The sequence below is a fragment of the Gymnoscopelus braueri genome (assembly GCF_963280865.1).
Source record: "Gymnoscopelus braueri genome assembly, chromosome: 1".
NCBI classification, from domain to species: Eukaryota; Metazoa; Chordata; class Actinopteri; order Myctophiformes; family Myctophidae; genus Gymnoscopelus; species Gymnoscopelus braueri.
This window is the reverse complement of record NC_137603.1, coordinates 8,046,254-8,066,297: the sequence shown is the minus strand read 5'-3', so window position 1 is coordinate 8,066,297 and position 20,044 is coordinate 8,046,254. Positions and strand designations below refer to the sequence as shown.

The 20,044-nt window shown below is 40.7% G+C and overlaps 1 protein-coding gene across 2 annotated transcripts; it reads right to left on the bottom strand.

The window, feature by feature from the left end:
• Positions 1 to 1,194: 1,194 nt before the first annotated feature.
• On the bottom strand, positions 1,195 to 17,106 carry LOC308086047 (RNA-binding protein, mRNA-processing factor 2a). 2 transcript variants are annotated; one of them, XM_080429377.1, is made up of 8 exons: positions 16,535 to 17,106; positions 13,810 to 13,887; positions 11,626 to 11,664; positions 11,113 to 11,175; positions 8,544 to 8,694; positions 6,889 to 7,037; positions 3,537 to 3,605; positions 1,195 to 2,336 (listed from the first exon to the last, which is right to left on the bottom strand). In XM_080429377.1, exons 1-7 carry the CDS (start codon positions 16,919 to 16,921, stop codon positions 3,540 to 3,542), a joined length of 933 nt encoding a protein of 310 aa, XP_080285503.1. In that variant the 5' UTR covers positions 16,922 to 17,106; the 3' UTR covers positions 1,195 to 2,336; positions 3,537 to 3,539. The 2 variants fall into 2 exon arrangements, with proteins under 2 accessions (XP_080285503.1, XP_080285504.1); XM_080429378.1 differs by having other exon boundaries at positions 16,544 to 17,106.
• Positions 17,107 to 20,044: the final 2,938 nt, after the last annotated feature.

Here is a 20,044-nt window from a genome sequence, read left to right as displayed (position 1 = left end):
ATTGACATGCGATAACCACAAATGTACAGACTAGTTTATGCTTCAGCGAATGAGTCGTCGTGTGACATGTCACCCCAACAAAAATGATGCAGTCCCTTTTCCTCAGTTAAAAAATACATAATTGCAAAGCAATGTCACACCAAAGCACAAATTAGGCTTAACCTCTTAAACCCACTAGACTTGGTAAGTAAATTGGACCAGGGCCAAGTTGCAAACTTGTAGATCTGCCATCCTCGACAAAGAGATTTGGTGTAGAGTGAAGAATGGAGCTTACATAAGACCACTGGGGGGGGGGGGGGGGGGTCCTGGTTAACTAAGTATCAAATGTTTATTTAAAGCACCACCATGTAACTTTTTTTTAAATTAATAAAAGTAAAGTAATGTTGTCCAATCTGCATGTTAATACAATATAACTTATACCATTGGGGTGGTTGTATTTTGTCTCCCTGCTCTTCTATTGAGACTTTAGATCGTGTCAAAGGTCATGTCTCACCTAGACACAGGATCGGACATGAATTTTGACCTGATGGTCAAATTTCAAATTTATCCCCTGAGCAAGCAGGCAGGCCCTATTCGGTTCTTAAGTCTGACGTCATTTTGTAGTCAGACGTCACGTCCGGGTCCAAAAGGCACCAGCGCCGTCCACTCTTCATTGTAAACAAACATGTTGGAACCCGTAAATCTTTTTACAATAACCTCCTTTTTCAGAAATGAACCATTGAGGGTTAATAAGGGTCTTAATGCTAAGATCATAGACAGTAAAAAGTAGGCTAATATATATATTTGTATTTATTTATTATTATCATTAACATAATATATATTTATATAGATTTAAAAAACCATTTCCTCTCCTTTTTGTCGTTGCCAGGAAAGCGGTAGAATGACACTAGTCGTTATTTTAGTCTCAGATCTGTTAAACAGCGAGGGACACAACACTGCGCATATTGGGAAAATACACAGTTAATCTAGCGGGGCGCAACGTCAAGTCTGAACAACCGAATTAGCTCAATGGTAAAAATGTCAGAACTTTAGCAGGAAACTGGGTTAAAATCCAGAGTAGTAGAGGTCATCGTGCAGCTCTAAATGGTTAAGTGTAAATATACTGTACCTGTATGACAAGTATGTCCAAATCACAGTTCATTGGTTACACAAACATGACACAGGAATGCATTCACTTCAAACATGACACAGGAATGCATTCACTTGCTTCTTTTATTCATAAGATGGGAATATTTGTACATCTTATGCACAGCAGATATAAAGACAAATATTTTTCTAAACCACAAACTTAAATTCCTCCATCATTCTAAATCCTGCTTCCCATTTTTCATATAATGGCCCCACACAAAAAACAAGCCTTAAACGTTTGTAGTCCAGTTTCACATTCTGAAAGATCAGCGTTTTACAGCAATCTCATTTTAGCAGTCAGGATGGCACAAGCCACGTTCAGAACACTTCCTCTTTTTTTATTTTATTGACAGACGCACCTTCCCCTTTAAAACAAATACAATTGCACTTTTTTTTCTTTTTTAAACTACTTCAACAGGATTATAGGATCAAAAATAACACCAAAAACACATGAGACTAAACATCCAACTTAATACAAGTTCATTATTTAGTTACACAAAATAATAATGCATAAATATACATTACGCAAAAAGTACAAAAGTACTTGCACTCGTCTTTTGCTCAAATAATACATATTGATATGGTCAGGTTAAGGGGCAAGGGACTGTCATCTGAACATAGGGATGCATTCACAAGGGTCCATGCAAGATAAGCCATTTACACAACAGCCTAGCTTTCACAGAGGTAACGACCGGGTTCTACAGGAAAACTAAACGTCATCATTCTAGGCCAAGGTAAAGAAGCAACACAAACACTAAGTAAATTAGGGTACACACAGAACTCTGCGTTCTAAATTTCATGCCAAAAAACGACTTCAACATGCAATGACTCGACTCTCCTAAAGCCTGCACAGAGCCACAACAATAGCCCATGGAAGGGACTAGCTTAAGAATGGACAACTTCATCAACAGGACAGGCTTTCCCCAGCAATTATCTATCATCCATCGTTTACCTTTGCCCGAGGTTTTTGTTTTGAAGTGCTATATAAGACGGTACCGCAAATAGTTGCCAAAAGAGGAATCCTAAGCTCAGTCTCTCCACAGCCAAGATAGTTTCAGCTGGCTCCCTCTCCGGGATAGCCCAGAGAGGACATATAAATACTGTATGTTTGTAATGCACAATTGTCCATTAAATAAACCTGATTAAATTAAACAAAGAACTTGGTAAACCTCACTTCAGCTGGAGGAAGGCGTCATTTCCATGGAGTCCTGGGAAGAAAGAGTGGAAAGGAGGAAAAAAAAGGGAGGGGGTTATTTTCAGATGATTTTAACCCTTTTAGTGCCGCGCTATGAGCTTGTAGATCTGCTATTTTCTATCGTGAAAATGTGCGCAAATATTGGAATATATATTTGTTAAAGCGAACATTTGTAAAATATTTAGTTCCAAGGACCCCCAGAAACAAAGATTTGAGTTACAAATGTCCACTTAAAAAACAAAACCAAATATTTGCAAAAAAAATAAAATATTTGGAAGGAAAAACAGTGATTTAAAAAAAATTGCAGATCTACAAGCTCATAGCGCGGCACCGAGTGCTGCGCAATGAGCTTGTAGATCTGCTATTTTTGAATAGCCAAATAATCTTAAAATGACAGATGCGTTCCCCATCTTAATGGGTTAAAACAACAGTACATCGGTGTTGTTGATGAATTTGATTCATCATCACTGCTGACAATGAAAACAAAGCGTGTCATTTGTCTGTGTGAATAACATCATTAACTCTTTCAGTGCCAAGAGTATTTTCATAAAGTACTCCCAAACTGCCAGGAATTTGCGTTTTTTTAAATTTTTAAATTTTGTAATTTTTCATTCAAATAAATGATCTGATTGGGGTTTTAAACCCATAATACAGTTCTACCAGTAGAGAGCAACAAATCGACACATTGATGATCTCGCTGGCTCACTCACCCCCTCCCAAACAGCCTCCCAAACAGGCTCACGTCATATCCGGTCAGAACCGGATGTTGACATTTTTGACAATCGTTGATCGCGCTAAATTACGATGTCATACACGACTACGATGACTGATCGTCACCCAGACCAAAGAGAGTAGACGTGGACCTCTCCGTTTGTTTTTTATAACGTGTGAAAAACCGTGACTTTCCCTATTCTGGCCGAAAATCACCAGAGAAAAACAACGTGACCCGGAAATGAATTTTTTTTTTTTACATCCGGCTCCGGGTGAGTCTGATGTAGTCAGGAAGCGAAAGTGATCATGAAAAATACACAGAATAGCGCGACTACAGTCAAAAGTAAAAACTCGGGATTTCTCGTGCTGGCACTGAGGGTACTCGGGAAAAACTCGGGATATGTCGGGGCGTGGCACTGAGAGAGTTAATATAAACTTCATAAATGGGGTTGTTTTCAGCTTGCGTAACATCAGGTTGGCAGAAATAAAATGGTTTACTCACATTCTAACAAAACTGCCGGGATTTCCATCCAGGCTGGGACGTCTCAGAGGGTGTGGGGTACCAGCGCATCTACAGAGACAAACACATCCAGAGACAAAGTTACATCGTGCACAACTGACCCAAAAACAAGTCATTGGTTCTTAAAGTGGGGGTCGGGGACCCCCAGGGGTCCTTGAGGGGGTTCCCAGCAAAATGTGTTATATAGAATCACAATAATTTTAACCACTTTAACCTTTTATACGGCTATTTTGAAAAATCTTGAAAATGTGCAAAGCTTTGAATATATATTTTTAAAGCTAACATTTGTAGCTCAAATCTTTGCTTCTGGGGGTCCCTGGAACAAAATATTTTGAGATGGGGTCCGCGGCCAAATGCATAACATTTTGGGGGTTAATAGTTTCTGAAAGTGCTGGAGAGATGGGAGAGCTTTAGGTTTTGTTTACCAACAGTGTTTGTTTACTATCGATTACCATCAGAATATAGCATACCCCTTTAATCCTGGTGTCCCTACTTTGAGCATGTCATTCTAGGTGGATTTAAAATATATAGAAATAGCAGATCTACAAGCTTACATGTCGTGATACATCGTGAGCTTGTAGATTGTTCATTTGACCAAGTACACAGGGCTTCAGAGGTTAAAGAGATGCAGGAATGCCTCTGCAGAAACTGTCCCTTTAAGCCATGAGAATGTAGGTCACAGCTCCTCCGTGAGGACAATTAGTCCCAGAGTAATTAACAGGCATGGAAATGGTGAGTGGTCTTAACGACCTCTCTGTGTTAAACATTTGCACAGGGTGACAAAATGACAGTCCCCAACCCGCTATATACATCCACAACATGACTTAACCATGAGGTACCTTGCATTACCACCTGGGGGCCATTTCCCCACACATTCTTGAACATAAATTAAAAAAAAGCAAAGAGGTCAAAGTAATTGCAAGGACAAATGACTAATGTAGAGATTCAAAGGTTAGAAACATATTAGTATGATAAGTCTGTTGGGTGGAAACCTTGCATGTCCAAAACAGTTACTTTTCAGAAGAGAAAAAAAAAAGAACCCATGTTTCAATGAATACCATGCAGTTATTTAGTCACAAGCTCTTGTTCTTCATGAAACCCAAGGACCGATTCAACCACTTTCAATCTGCATGGGATCCGTATTTTGGGCCTTTTAATGGGCGACAATTTTCTAAATGTAAAAAAATATAGCAGATCTACAAGCTCAACGCATCACAACACGTGAGCTTGCAGATCATCTAAATTCACTACTTTTAGCAGACACCGTCATACTTTTGGCCACACTGTCAAACGAAGTATAAAATAAGCCAATAAGAATTTACGGAGAAAAAAAGGAAATATGGAGATACAAGGTTTCTGGCTGACAGCGGCGATATATAGTCCGACAACGCGGGACACAAGAGTCTTAGAATTGCATCCATAACAGACAGCATCAGTGGGAAGAAAACTCGCGGTATTTTAGGGATCCATCATCAGATTGCAATTAGCGGACCTCCCCCGCCCTTTGTACGGCTACACAGAGCTTATATTCCAGTAGAGGGGGACGTGTCGTGGACAGTAAGTTGGCACCTCCAGAGATGGCCATCACAACTCTCCCAGCGAATAAATACCTTGCATTCCTTCACCCTCCGTCCCCGGGAAAAAAATAGGCTACATAATAGCCGCCTACTCTGCAGTGCGGCACTCCCTCCCCGTCGCTGTGTTTCATATGTTGCAGGAGGAAGTTAGCTCAGCAATGAACTTCCACTGACCCAACAGGGAGAAATATTTTTCCATTGCTATTGTTTATTGAAAAAAGGGTTCGCAGAGAGCTTTGGCTAGCATTACTACATCTAGACAACAATTAGCCTGACAATGGAAGCACTTCCTGCGACTTCCTTTCCATCTGCTGAGGATTCTATGTGCTCATTCAATTAAAAAGAAGGGACAAATTCTACTTTGGGGGTTGAAAGAATGTCTGTGTTGTTACATTTCTAGAACATTGTTAAATCATTTTTATTTCTAGAACATTGTGTCAACCTTTTTTTTTGCCATTTCATAACAAAAGGGTGTGGATAGGATGCTATTGCTTCTTCAAGTCGAGCCAAGATTCAAACTTATCTTTTGGAACACATAACTCCTATTTTTGTATCCATGCCTTCGGGCACGGTCACACCGCACTTTGATTCTACCCATGAGGGCGGATTCTGCCAATGCATTTCAATGGAGCTTATTTTTTTTGCAGAAATCCGCAAATGGCAGCAAACCGCTCCAATCCCATTGAAATGCATTGGAAGAATCCACCCTCAAAGGGAGAATCAAAGTGCGGTGTGACCGTGCCCTTAGGCCATGTTTTCCCAGCTGAAAAAAAAACCGATCAATATGCCCAAAGTTGAACATTTTTCAACTCTCAGCAACCAGATAAAAATGGCTGACGTGCACAGAATAGACACTGAGCACCTTGTCACTCTGCTGGCGTTTCCAGCATGGTGTAAATAAGCGGCATTCCATTTTAAAACAAACGCCCACCGCTCTCAGTAAAAAATAAAAAAACACCTTGTGGACAGCATCCATTTTCTCATTCACCCTCACGTACGAAGCTGCATATTGACAAGTGGAGGGCCTCCATTAGAGCCCAGTTATATTTGGTCGCACGGCAGTGTCAGGCACATAAAATAGACCATATCTATAACCTCACAAAACATCACACTGTGACATGTTGTGAGCTTATGGAACTGCCATTTTCGGCGTGCGACACACAACCACAGAACCAAGCATAATGTCGTGCATTAGATTCACCTGCTCTCAAGTGCACACACACACACACGGGAAGCAGTGGACTTGGGTAGGTAGGGGTGTTTGTGTGCAGAGTGTGGTCGAGGTTCTAATTGGGTGGCAATGTCCGACCTAGAATATATATAGGTCGGACCAGCTCACGACGCTGTGAGCTTGTAGAGCGGCCAAATATTCACAGAATTTTTACCTATCCAGATTGGTCTGATCCAAGTCTCAACAGACAAAAAGAAACTAATGGAAACAGATTTGAACCACGTGCCTTGTTCAGACTGCATAAAACCAACCCGACTCCAATCCAGATAGGAAATCAGATTTGGGCTGCTAGTCTGAACAAGGCCTAAAGAGGGACACTAGGGTTTAACCACAGCAACGATAAAATAGCAGATCTGCAAGTTCACAGGGCTTGTAGATCAGCCATTTTCGGCGAAAAGATTTTAGTTGCAGATCGAAAAGAAAGAGTGCACCAAGTACAAGTGCAACTCGGGTGCGTTTAGGTGGTTAAAAAGGAAATGGAAAAGAAAGAAAGAGAAAAGAAGAGACACACCGGTTGGTCCCTCACCTGGGCGTGGAGGGCTGCGGCGGCGGCTGCAGCGGCCGGGTAGGAGAAGGCGGCGTGGGGCAGGCCAGGGGCGAGCTCCGTGGTGTACAGAGGGTAAGGGGTCCAGGCGTCTGGGGACGCTGGGATCAGTGCTGCCCCCGTCAGGTCATCTGAGGGTCATCACGTGGGAAGAGGAAGGATGAGATCATCAATTAGTGTTTTGCAATCGTTGAGGACATGTATTATTGTGTAGTTTCCATTGTGGTCCTATGTATTCAATTAATCAACATACTGTAGCATTAAGAAGAAAAAAAAAGTCCCCAGGACTTTTGTGACTTCCAGCCTTAATGTCTGTCTGTACCACGTGCCGGTTACATTTCTTACCAATTAAGTATTCAATCTCCCCCATTTCAACAATTCACAGCTTATAGAGTCCTGGTCAGATTATTAACTGGTGGTCTTACTGGCACAAATGACACGTTATTTTTTATATAATCTTTCACAACAACCAGTCCACGTAAATGTGTTCTTCTCTAAACACCACTTAGAGAAGATCCCCCCCCACTTGTGTCAAAATGACAGACACCGGAAATGCATTTATTCAATGTAAAGTTAAAAATGATAGTTTCTCACAATGCTACTGTTGCTTTTGAACCAATTCCTGGGAATCACAGTTCTAACAGACGACGGCGCTACCGGAGGTGCCAACAAAAATATAAAAACTGTTACACAGTTAAGACTTTAACTAAAGTAATCTTTCAGTGTATATAATGGGGCTTTCCCTTCTTCGGTACATACGCATTATAATATACTGTAGGCTTACAAACCAAACCATTTTGCAGCTTTGCATGGACCCCACGCCACCTACAGTCTTATAACGATACAACAAACTTCCTCCTCTGAAAAGTTTACATCATTACTGCACCAGGAATTGCAGATTTGGCCAAGGTAGAGGAATTAGAATTTACACCCAAAACATAGCCCTAAAAACAGACATCTGCCGCCTCCTGACTGAAGCCCATTGGAACAAGCAGGTGCAAAAGCAAAGAGCCGAGGCACAGCGGCTCGCTAGCCTCTGTGAAACAGGTCTGCCGGGGAACAAACCGCAGTCAGAGATGAAGCATGCATGTGGAGAGTGAAGTTAGTTATTTTTTCGCGCCCACTTTTCATTTACCCCATAAGTTTGAGTGTTAGAGGAACCGTGCCAATCCGGTCATTCCATTGTGAGAATGTGTCAACACTTTCCAAAGCGCCCTGAATCTCGAGCACTCCCTTGCATGGCGCAGGAAAACCTCAACCGTGTTATTTTTTTAAACGTACAGTAGGCTGCCGGCTGGTTTCTGGACATTTATCTCCACTCTCACTATATTATCCATTGGGCCATTTTCTGATGCTACTTAACTATACTGTCTGGCTCTCGCCAAACTCTAACCGGACTCAGCTTTAACAAACAATAGTAGGCACTGAGTGGCACAGTAGGCTGGTTTTACAGGTGTGAGATCTACAGTATCTGGACATGCAGGGCGCTTTGGGAAGAGTCCCATTTTTCTCAGAACAGAATGACTAAGATCGCATAAAAAAATAAAAAAAAGGCCAAAAGTTCCCCTTTAACCCCGAAAGGCGCTGCCTGGGTGAAAGAGTGGATGAAGAGACTAGGTAGGAGCCGTACAACTTACATGGGTCCCGTGCAATGAAGTGAGCTCCTAGAGCAGGGTGGATATTTGTGGGGTTCGGTGTAGCCATCAGCTTACTCTTTGCCATCTTCGTGTTGGCTTTAGCAAACTCTAAGCGCAGGGTCTGAGGGCTTTCGGGATCAAAACGGACGCCCTGCGAGGGGGGGGGGAAGAGACGGAGGGGTGGGGTGGAGGTACAAAGTATTTTTTAAAGGGAGGTGGACTGAGTTTGCAGGGGGCGTGACGTCTAAAAAAACCAAACAGGTCTAACATGGCCTTGTTCCTTTAGCCACGTTTAAACACTCACAATGCATCCTTCACACTCCCTCGAGTTATGGGTGAGTTCTGTCAAACCTTATGGCCTTCAAACAAATTATGTTTAGGTCAGTCACAATCGTAAATTAGAGAGGGGGGAAAGAGAGAGGGACTGAAGGATACGTTGTAGGAGCGTTTGAACATGGCTTGTATCTCTTTTGGCTTCATGACCAGAACAGATAAGCGGTTCCACACCACTGGGAGGTACAAAGCCTCCACCCTATGATCCACCCGGTCAGGAAGGAAAAGGAGACGAGGAGCAGGGCTCACGCCACAGCAACATCCAGAGCGCTCCTTTAACTCTGAGTGGAAAGAAAATAGACCTGTGAGTGAGGGGCCATTTTTTTCCACTGTCAAGAGTTAAGGGTAGGGTACGGTAAGTGACATTTCTGTTAAGATAAGTGTTAAATAGCTCCAAATTCTGACAGTACTCATTGATAGATATAGAATGTTTGTTCAGTTAACAGGTCCAGCTCTTTAGTAAGCAGAAAATGCATGCACATATTGTTTCAGTTCATTCAACTTCCTCTTGTGGGTTGGCTAGTGAGGCGTGCCCTAGTTAGACATGACAGAATGAGTTTCATTTGGTGCCGGCCTGCGTGCGCACTGGTTCTTATCAGTGTGACGTTGTCTGTTAAGGAGCAGTTCACCCAAAAAATGACTTATTTTCTATCAATTACACACCCCATGAAGCATTGAATTCATGGAGATTTTTAGTTTTTTGTCGCATTCCTAAGCCAATAATTTGATTACCGGCGGAAAGATGCTAATGTATCCGGTAGAAGACACAAAGTAGACTCTTTGTGTCTCCTACCGGAAATACACCTTGTCAAATTATTGGCTTGGGAATGAGACCACACCAAAAATGCATGAATTCAAGGCTTCATTGGGTGTGTAATTGATAGAAAATAAGTACATTTTTGGGTGAACTACTCCTTTAAGGGGTCTATTCAATCAGGAGAGAGAACTCGCACAGGCTACATATTAAACAAGTGAAATTGGAAGTGACGACACTAAGAAGTGACTAGACAAAATTGGAACACTATACAATTGAAGCTGATAAATGGGTACATTTTCCTGATTGGCTACCCACCCCTACCTGAAATTGTATTTTCTGTTTATTAAAGAGCTGGAGAGACGGGGCGACTCATTTTACTGAACAAACACTATAGCAATGAGTACTACCAGAATATAGAGCTTTAACCTTTTAACAAAACACTTTTGGTTTTAACCAAAGAATATCACTTACCATACCTTTAAATGAACGCCCAGAATTTTGCTGCGCACACAATACTGTGGTGTCATTTACTTTTCTGGTGGTTTGGCCCTGCTTTGTGTGTTCTGTGCCCTAAGCATTGTGCCCACATGCAGGTGAGTAGCCTAGTACTTCGGTGTGTGTTTTGTGTGTTTGTGTGGTGTGAGACTGCTGGTGTATCTAAGAGGTGATGCGCTAGATACTATGACAGAGAGAGAGAGAGAAGTGTTAGATAACTGCCAATGTGGGCTACTTGGTGAACAGAATTAAAAAAACGGGGCTACTACAGAAGACGGGTGTAAATTCTACCAACGTGGCTATTACGTTAACATGTGTTACAGTTAAAGCAGTGGTATGCAAATGAGGAAGGCTATACCAGACTTTAGGATGGGACGTGAGCCAAGATCAAAGGTCAAAGTTAAACTACCGTAAGCCTACAGGACTCTGGTCTGTGTCCAAAAAGGCCCTGCCCTTGAATTGTAAAAGACAAAATGGGTTGGCTTTGAGAAATTGTAAGGGATTGGTTTATGCAGCGATATATATTTTTCGTTTATTTCCCATAGATTCACTGCAAAATCCTGAGAGTTAACATGTATCTAAAAATTGTAATAACACTCATCATTTTGCAGCGTTTCTTTCAGTTTTGAGAAAAGGACAGGAAGAAATGTCAAATACAAACTATGTTACAACACAAAACATTTTAAAAAAGAACAGTAAAACAGCAATTGTACATATTTCTTGTTTTTCATACCAGTAACCTGTAAGCTGATTGTATTACGTTCTGCATAGTAGTGTATATCTGTCTGTTTTCTTAAATGTCATCATGATTTGAGTGCGTGGGGATCTCATTTTAAATAAGCCATTGTGCTTTTATGAGCGATCCAGTTTAGAGGACCTTGTATTGTGAATCGTACTTCCATGTACTGTTTCCATGTCTTTTCTAAATAAAGTATTCAATCAATCAAACAGTTGACAGAGTGTTGTGGATGGATGGGTGCTTACATTTAACGCATTTTTCGCTGCTTCGGCTCCAGATCGACTGTCAAAGGTTACAAACCCAACAGGCTGGAAGAAAAGAAGAGGGCACACATCACTGACATGACAGCACCCCTCTTCAAGTTAACAGCTTACATTCCTTATAGGGCTGGGCGAGCAAACAGGATATTTCTTTACGCAATACCTTGAACAAAAAAATCGTATTGTGACCATAATCAATTTTCTTTAAAATGTTTCACCAAATTCAAAACTAATTAACATAGCTATCCTACAAGCTCACGATGCGTCACGATGAGCTTGTATTTCCATCTTCTGAAAATACCACCATCCACAAGCAGATGCATCACGATATTATTTACAGTTTTACTTGGGGAGGGGAGGGACCAACAAAATCAAATAACTTGCAGATAACTTGCAGCCCAGCCATAATAAAGATTAGATTAACTCCATTAAATGCATAATTATGGACTGAATATAGTATTAAAGTCATTCCCAGCACTGACAAGAGAAAATCCTCACCTGTTTTGATGTTAACTTAATCAGTGACCCTTCATAACCCTGTGGAGAGGAAAGATAGCCAATTATCCAACATGGAGTCACATAAACTAGCCGTGCACCTGCACGGTGTGCGTGCGCACGTTGAGCCGCTCTGCTAGCTCGTCATACACGCACGAGCAGCACAGGTTATGCTTAACCATGTATGGTAAAGGAGGAGAATAATTTACAACCACTAGTATGTGTATAAATGTAGCTTTCACTGATTTGCTTAAAACCATGCCAGAGAACATTTATAAGAACGCTGTGTGAGTGTACATTTAGTTTACAATGAATCATATGCATCATTTCCAAATAAAGCCATTGCTTTACACCAAGTGTAGACAGAATAAAGACATGGTTACGCGAGCAGCTTGCTGGGAAAGAGAAGGGGAGTTGTGCCTCAAGTCAACAGACTTCATTGATAGATGGGATCGCTCCTAATCCTGATTTACAACCATGGAAAATTAAACAACTTTCACCGGCTGCGTCTTCTAGAAACACAATCCAAACCAGACTCTGCTTCAGAGACTTCAACATAGAGGTAGACTCTTTTAAACATTCACAACAAAACCCTTTAACCCATTAAGACCTGAAGCCGATTCTACATGTCTCCTAAATCTCAACAGTATTCTGAAAAACGTATGTTTCTATATCAGTGGTGCTCAATATTTTTCATGTCAAGGACCCCCAAAATGATATGTATTTGGCCGCGGACCCCCATCAAAATATTTTGTTCCTGGGACCCCCAGAAGCAAAGATTTGAGTTAAAAATGTTCGCTTTAAAAAAATATATATTTCAAAGATTTGCACACATTTTCACGATTTTTCAAAAATAGCAGATCTACAAGCTCATAGCGCGGCACTCGGTGCCGCGCTATGAGCTTGTAGATCTGCTATTTTTGAATAGCTTAAAGTGTAGAATAATGCTTTTTAGCTCAAATAAAAAAATGACACAGTTCCAGGTCTTAATGGGTTAATGTGGCTTTGCCAAGTATGGACAAACGACGAACAAGAGCCTTCTGGTGAAAACTGCTAAAGCCTTCTCTGACAGTTTTAACAGAGGCGAACCACCACAACGTTTAACTTGACACCAGATTAATTGAAAGCCAGATTCAAAAAAAAAAGTCACTTAACTGAACACCAGATTCAACGTTTTAAGTGCCATTCACACTGAGCCCTATAGCTATATCGCTCACCATTGTATGGTTTTAACCCATTAAGACCTGAGAAGATTCTAGAAATGTCTTCTAAATCTTAACAATTTTTTAAGAAAAACCCACATTTTTTTCCCTCGATTTTTCAAAATAGCAGATCTACAAGCTCATAGCGCGGCACTCGGTGCCGCGCTATGAGCTTGTATATCTGCTATTTTTGAATAGCCAAAGAAATCTAAAGTGACACAGATGCGTTCCAGGTATCAATGGGTTAAGAGTGCGAACTCTGCCATCCACTGACTTATGATTTTTAAAACTATATTTTTATAGTGCTCAAGTGTCAATGGCTCTTTACACATGGTTTGAGAACTAACGCTTAATTTATACTCCCATCGCATGACGGTGTCACACACTGAAGAAGCTTGTTTTTCTCTGCATCGGGGGTATAGATTTGGGGCATTACTTTGGACAACAAGGCATTCGAGTGCAGCAGCTCCATAATAAACGTGTGAAAGCAAATGGAAGGCATGATGAACCGCTTTTTCCCTGAGAGGCAAGCTAGGTCACAGGGAGGTACTGTTGGCCAATCGCAAGGGCTACTCATTTACACATTCCACAAGCTCATCCATGCGGGATGATACCACTTCCAATTTGGTTCAGTTAGGAGGGAGTGTTTATGGAATTAGATGAGTCCAGTCCCAAACACTCAGCTATGGACGAACAATGGCATGGCCTCATTACCATACACAGTCAAACCCTGAGTGTTGGTTTAACTCCCGAGAGTGTGCAAATGTAACCAAATGGACCCTTTTAAAGGGTCCATTTGGTTACATTTGTACACTCTCGGGAGTTACAGATTGATAAAGTTAACAGGATTTTACTTGTGTATACAAACAAACCTCCATTATGTAGACCACTTTGTATACTTCACGTGGAACGGAGTCAGCGATGATTTACGGTATCGTCTTGTGAAAACGCGTCATTTATAATAGTGGAGCCTGCTACCACTTACCTTGAATGGTCTGAAGAGGAGATAGAGTTCTCGTGGTTTGATGTCTACTGGTAGGCCGCTGACAAACAGCGTGCGTACCTGCAATAAAAATAAAAAAAGACAACTTTGAGACAACATTTCCAAGTACAAAACCTAAAGCTTAATCATGAAATGGCCCATCTAAAGCCACATCTCTTAATACCTTCATTCAGGAGTTTCGATTACAAGAGTATAAATGAGTAAAGTTATTCAGTTTTTTTTCCTCAACATCGTATAGATTTGGTATTATCCATTACAAGAACAATTTTGATTTACTGTAACAAGGCCCTCCAAAGGCGTCAGCTTTCCTGTAGGACTCAATCAAGAATATTGAATACAAATTAATTTACAAGGTATAATCATAAAATTAAATGCCAATATGGGGGGGGGGGGGGGGGTAAAGCTGATTTTTAGACATGCATTAAATACAAGCACAAGCAGTGAGTGAGTGGCAAGTTGTCCTATCAGAGTCTGATGGTTGTGTGCTGTGGAAATAAAAACAAAAAGTGCTCATTTATTAAGTCCTGAAAAATAGCTAGATCTTCCCAACCCGAGCTTGTAGATCTTGCTATTTTCCGGGCGCCGCCTGCGCGACACCGTGGTACGACGGAAACGTAAAACAAACAAACGAGGCATTAGTTCCCACTCGGCGGGGAGGCCAGGCCCCACAACACAATAGGCTGCCAGAGGAACAGCGCGGGGACACAACAGGGCACAGCGTGACACCATTTCCTTCCTTTGACCCACAGCCTCGACCCCGCCGGTGGGGCTGGCTGTTCCTCCCGGCATGTTTCAGGTGCTGCACAGCAGCCAGCCTCTTGTCCTTTAAAAGTCAGCATGTACACGACTAGACGGCTTGACACAAACTCAATGGAGTCGCTATAATCGCTCCGCTGACTTCTCTTGCCATGGTGTGTGTGTGGTACTAATTGTTACATAGAAGAAAAAAGGAATGGCCCAAGGGCGTTTCTCCAAGCGCCACAACAGTAAAAAGGTAGGAAAATTAAGTAGGGAAATTAAACTTAGACGGCAGCTCTGAAAAAAAAGTCCATATTAGCAAACTAAAATCCTCAGGGATAATAATTTGACCAAACAACGCTACATTGTCACAGATTTATCTCGAGAAAGACCGCTCTTAATAGGGCCATATAACTTTGGCCATTACGTCATTGTCCACCCCCCCAAATTGCTTAATTTTTTAGATGGTTTGTTTGCGTTTTGTCCATATTCAATAAATGTCACAGAAAGCACTTGAAAATGTTTTAACTAAAACTCACTATCACTAAAACACTTCTTTAGCAAAGATAAAAATAAGAGATTGAAATGCAGCACTTTTTTTAAAGGAAATATATTTTTCTGGCTAATAAAGAAGAATAGGTCCAACTGTAATTTTAGATAAAATATTATAATTACTTCAAAAGGGGTGAATTAGCCATACATAGCTTTGCTACTGTGTTTTTCCCCATGCCTTTCAACATGAATGGCTGCGAAAATGATGTATTAAAATTTAGGCAGAGATCTGCAAATGTACATAATTGTCAGGAAGGGCACAAATGTAGACTGGCATGGTCCTGTAATTCAGTCATTATGGATATTTGTCAACAGATAATAAATAATGTCTGTTATCTCCAAAGAGGTGGAATGCCTGATAAGGCACTCAGGATCATTAGTCATACTTAAATAAATGGCACATATCACTTTTAAGACAAATTCTTGCTGACCTAGACCCCATGAAGAAAAAAAATAAGCCCTTTATTTAAAAAATAAATAAATATATATATATATATAGTTTTGGAACTTTATACAGCAAATGGAGATTTTAGGGACAGCCATTTTATGACTATTTAACAGAACTTTCGACAAACAGCCATGCCATGGTTTAGGTGATGACAAAGACAAAGTTCGACATAAAAACAGTATAGCTAATTAATTTGGACAAAAAAAAAATTTAAAAAGGTTAGTCTTGTGTAGATGTGAAGAGAGCCTTACTCCCCAGAAGGAACGGCCTAATGAACAGCTGCGTTAATTGTTAATCCTCAACAGCCTGTGTAAAAAAAAAAGTGTAACTTCATTTTCATTAACCTTTTTAAAGGCCAAAATATAGATTTATAGTGGCTAAATATATGCCATGTTGATAATTATCTCACAACATACAAATAAAAAAAAAAAATACACAATGAAAAAAAACACGCGTGTTAATTGACAGCTGACAAGGAGGAAAAAAAAGCCGATATTTGTGCGGCTTAATCTTATAATATATATAATCTTATAATAAACCCACTGAAGTCAATGACGAACAAAACAAAACGCCAATAAGCTTCATTACAGAGGAATTACGGCCACTTTAGCGGAACAAACTACTTATTAAAAAGCATGAAATTTAAGTCTATATGAATTTATGGTCGTGAAAGTAAAACGCGTGACAGCGGTGTGTGTGCCTTTGAAGTTTGAACAGGATACATTTAGAACCAGTTACTTTATATCTGTTCAAACCGTGTTTGTTTAACATGAAATCTGGTTACTTTGTATCCTGTTCAAACTTCAAAGACTCACAAAACGAGTGTGTGTGTGTGTGTGTGTGTGTGTGTGTGTGTTCAGAGACCATGCACATACGACGGTGGGTCAGTCAGTGTCTCGCTTTTAAAAGAAAGACACAAAATGACAACTTTTTTTTTTTTTTTTTAAGCAAAATAAAAAGCTAAATGACCTTAATTACCTCCTCTTCAATGGAGACCTGCTGGACCTGGTTGTTGTTCGGCTCGGTGTCGGGCTTGAGGCTCATGTTGCTGTTGTTCTGTTCTGCCAGGGCTGCTGAGGACGAGCTGAAACAGGGATGGTGGTTAATAATACCAGCAGTATTATTATTATTACTATTTCTCCTGGTCGGTGGATAATTCCCAGCAGGTCTCTTGATGTTGCTGTAGGAGCAGAGGAAGTCGTGGTGTCTCTTGGATCCAGAGAGGTGAGTGCTGGTGGTGCTGGTGTGACTATGAGCAGTAGTAGTTCGTATTATGTCAGCGGCCGCAGCAGACTCCACGGACTCCAGCAAGAAGGACGACGACGAGATAAAGCCGTTGTTGCCAGAGAGAATCATTCATAAAAGTTTGGTTGAAAGAATGATAAAGTATAAACTAATAAAGGTGAGGAGGAAATAAAGAGGGTGGGTATATTATGTGTGTGTTGCGTGTGTGTGCTCTGTGCTAGTGGGTGAAAAAGAGTGGTGTGTGTGTGAGTGCGTGTGTGGAGGAAGAAGTGGAGTGTCAACCTCTCTGTCTCACATCTATGTTAATATGAAATGCACTGAGGAGAAAGGAGCTGAACATGGAACTTTTTTACTGTGATTCCCTCCTCCTCCTCTTCCTCCTCCCCCCTCCCCCTGCTACCCAATTAGGTCATCAATTATGTCCTGAGACGCACGCGCTTTGCGCGTAAACACACACACACACACACACACACACACACACACACACACACACACACACATACACACACACACACACAGAGACACACGCACACTTTTACACGCGTATACGCGCGCGCGCGGACACACACACACACACACACACACACACACGCGCACACACACACACACACACACACACACACACACACACACACACACACACACACACACACACACACACACACACACACACACACACACACACACACACACACACGCAATCAAAGGCCAGATCCGCCTCAGCTGCTGCTCAGCCAGCCCACTTCAGAACCACATCACCTTCTTCTAGAATCTCCTCCCCAAAGAAAGACCACATTTCATAAAGCCTGCATTTAAAGAAAGAATATATATATTTTAATGACAGATGCATCGTGACTCCATGTATTTGTCACAATTTAAATAACCACAGATGACGACTAAAACTTGATTTGATTTAAATATACAACAGTGGGATTAATAAATGAGGCTTACCTTTGTTTTATGGGAAATAAAAATGTTAAAGACAGAGATTTAGCTGGTCGTATTTTTTATGAACAGCTTTATTAATATATATAGGCCTGTAGTCCAGATACAAATGTGAATGTCAGTTTCCCACCTTTGATGTTCAGATATTGAAGATCCACTCTAAGATAAGATCATTTTCTCTTGCCATAAATTGCAATACCAAAATTATTTTCCAATGTGAGGCAGCCACCTGCAAGCATATTCAATTGTGTACCATAAAATACGGATTATTCGAGTTGATTTAATTCATAACATCAACAATCTGATAAAGTAAGTATAGTCTATATAAGTAAGTTAATAATAATCAATTTAACAAACGAAATCATAGGCTATACCAATATTTTTATGCCATGTTCTGCTAAAAATGTATAGGAATAGTGCTGCCAATTAATTTATATAATGATGCATTCAGAGAAAAAGGAAATCACATTGACAAAATGTTTCAAAATGCTTTACTCTCACTTTGAATTATCATTTATGTTGATTTACACACTCAAAAAAAATATATAGATCATATTGGCTTGAATCAGATCATTTAAGCTTATATGAATATTAAAGAAAAAACTTTAATTGTTCAATGTCGTTTTCATTGCAATTTATCAGTGAATATAAATACATTTATGAATACATAAATAATACATAATTAATATTATTATATAATTTGTATATAAATACAGTTGTAATCATTATTATTACAAATTCCTTGCTCGTTTAGCCTTACTTAGTATCAATCACTGTACGTATGAATAGAAATCAGAAATTGACTTGGGGATGGACAGTAACAAACATCTCCTGTATTCCCCAAGTGTTTTTGTATTCATTCTTTCTTTGGCTTGGAAGAGTTCCCAGAATGCAGTGCATGTGTTTCCTTAAAGCAGAACTCAGATCTCAGAGGCCTCTGGTCTGGTCTAGTAGCTTCAGTCAGTTTCCTGACTTTGTACAGGAACACAATAACAGAAGAAGCCCTTTTACACTGAAGCCCCCCCCCCCCCCCCCCATGTACTGTTTTGGACAGAACATCTAAAAATAGTGATGTCGCTTAACTATCATCATGGGTTGAATATGTTTTTGTTCATCTGGGACCTATATATATATATATATATATATATATATATATATAGGTCATATTGGTCCCATGGTGAGAGATATTTATATGTTTGGCATCCACTGTCAGAGTGCACAAGCTGGACGATGGGCAAAACAGATTGCAGATTGCAGTTGGACAACAATAAAGCATTAAACACTTGAACCCTGTATAGTTTGTTGACCGGAGTCCCACAGGGGTCTATACTAACTCCCCTCCTTTTTTCCCCTCTACCCCAAATCCCCTTGCCGAAAAATAACCGATCTATAAGCTCACAATGCGTCGCAACTCTAGCCTGGAAACCAGACGAATCTGCCATTGCAAACAAAAGAAAATTTGCTCTCGGCAGATTTGGTCTGGCACCGCTCAGTTGAGATTGGATTTCACTCCCTCCGAAGTAGTGAGGGACCAATCAGGGCCCAGTATGCAAATATGGGGCGGGTTTTATCACCAGAGGCATTTTTTTTAATTCGCCCCTTGGAAATGCAGGTTCCACACAGAGATTCCAGACTAATGTCTACGCAGTGATATAGACTATTAGATTAGTCTGGCCGTGCCAGGCTATCGCAATGCGACGCATTGTGAGCTTGTAGATCGGCTATTTTCGCCTATAGTTTTTGCCCCAGAATAGGGACGCTATAGGGTTCAAGTAAGAAATGATGGACAACAATAATATTGATAACAGGCTACGTTTATTTTTTCACTGGCAATGAGTCATTGATTAATGGATCGTGATGCTTGGGTCAGACGATCCAGGCATTTCTTACATACTTAACATTAAAAAATACAAGCTCAGGAATTTTAATTACCATGGAAAAATAAACAATATAGCACTTCTTTATGACGTACAGGCTATACCATGCAGTGTTTGGACATGTATACTGTAGCCTATACCAATACCCCAGTTAGTGTATATAATAATAACCTGGCAAGTGACCCATACCATACGTTAGTATAGTGCTAAAAAGAAATCAATGGCAGCAGGTCCTTTTAAACAACTGATGTCTGCTGTGCAGAGAGAGACGAGAGAGAGAGAGAGAAGGTGTGGGAGAGAGAGAGAGAGAGAGAGAGAGAGAGAGAGAGAGAGAGAGAGAGAGAGAGGAAGAAGGTGGGGGAGAGAGAGAAAGAGAGACAGACAGAGAAAGACAGGGATAGAGAGAGATATG

Excerpts from the sequence above, each read along its gene's own strand:
- LOC308086047 (XM_080429377.1), bottom strand. The coding sequence starts at position 16,921 with ATGATTCTCTCTGGCAACAACGGCTTTATCTCGTCGTCGTCCTTCTTG. Across the intron at positions 7,038-8,543 it reads CTTCATTGCACGGGACCCAT|ATGACCTGACGGGGGCAGCA; the intron begins GTAAGTTGTACG and ends GATGACCCTCAG. Across the intron at positions 3,606-6,888 it reads CCGCAGCCCTCCACGCCCAG|ATGCGCTGGTACCCCACACC; the intron begins GTGAGGGACCAA and ends TTGTCTCTGTAG.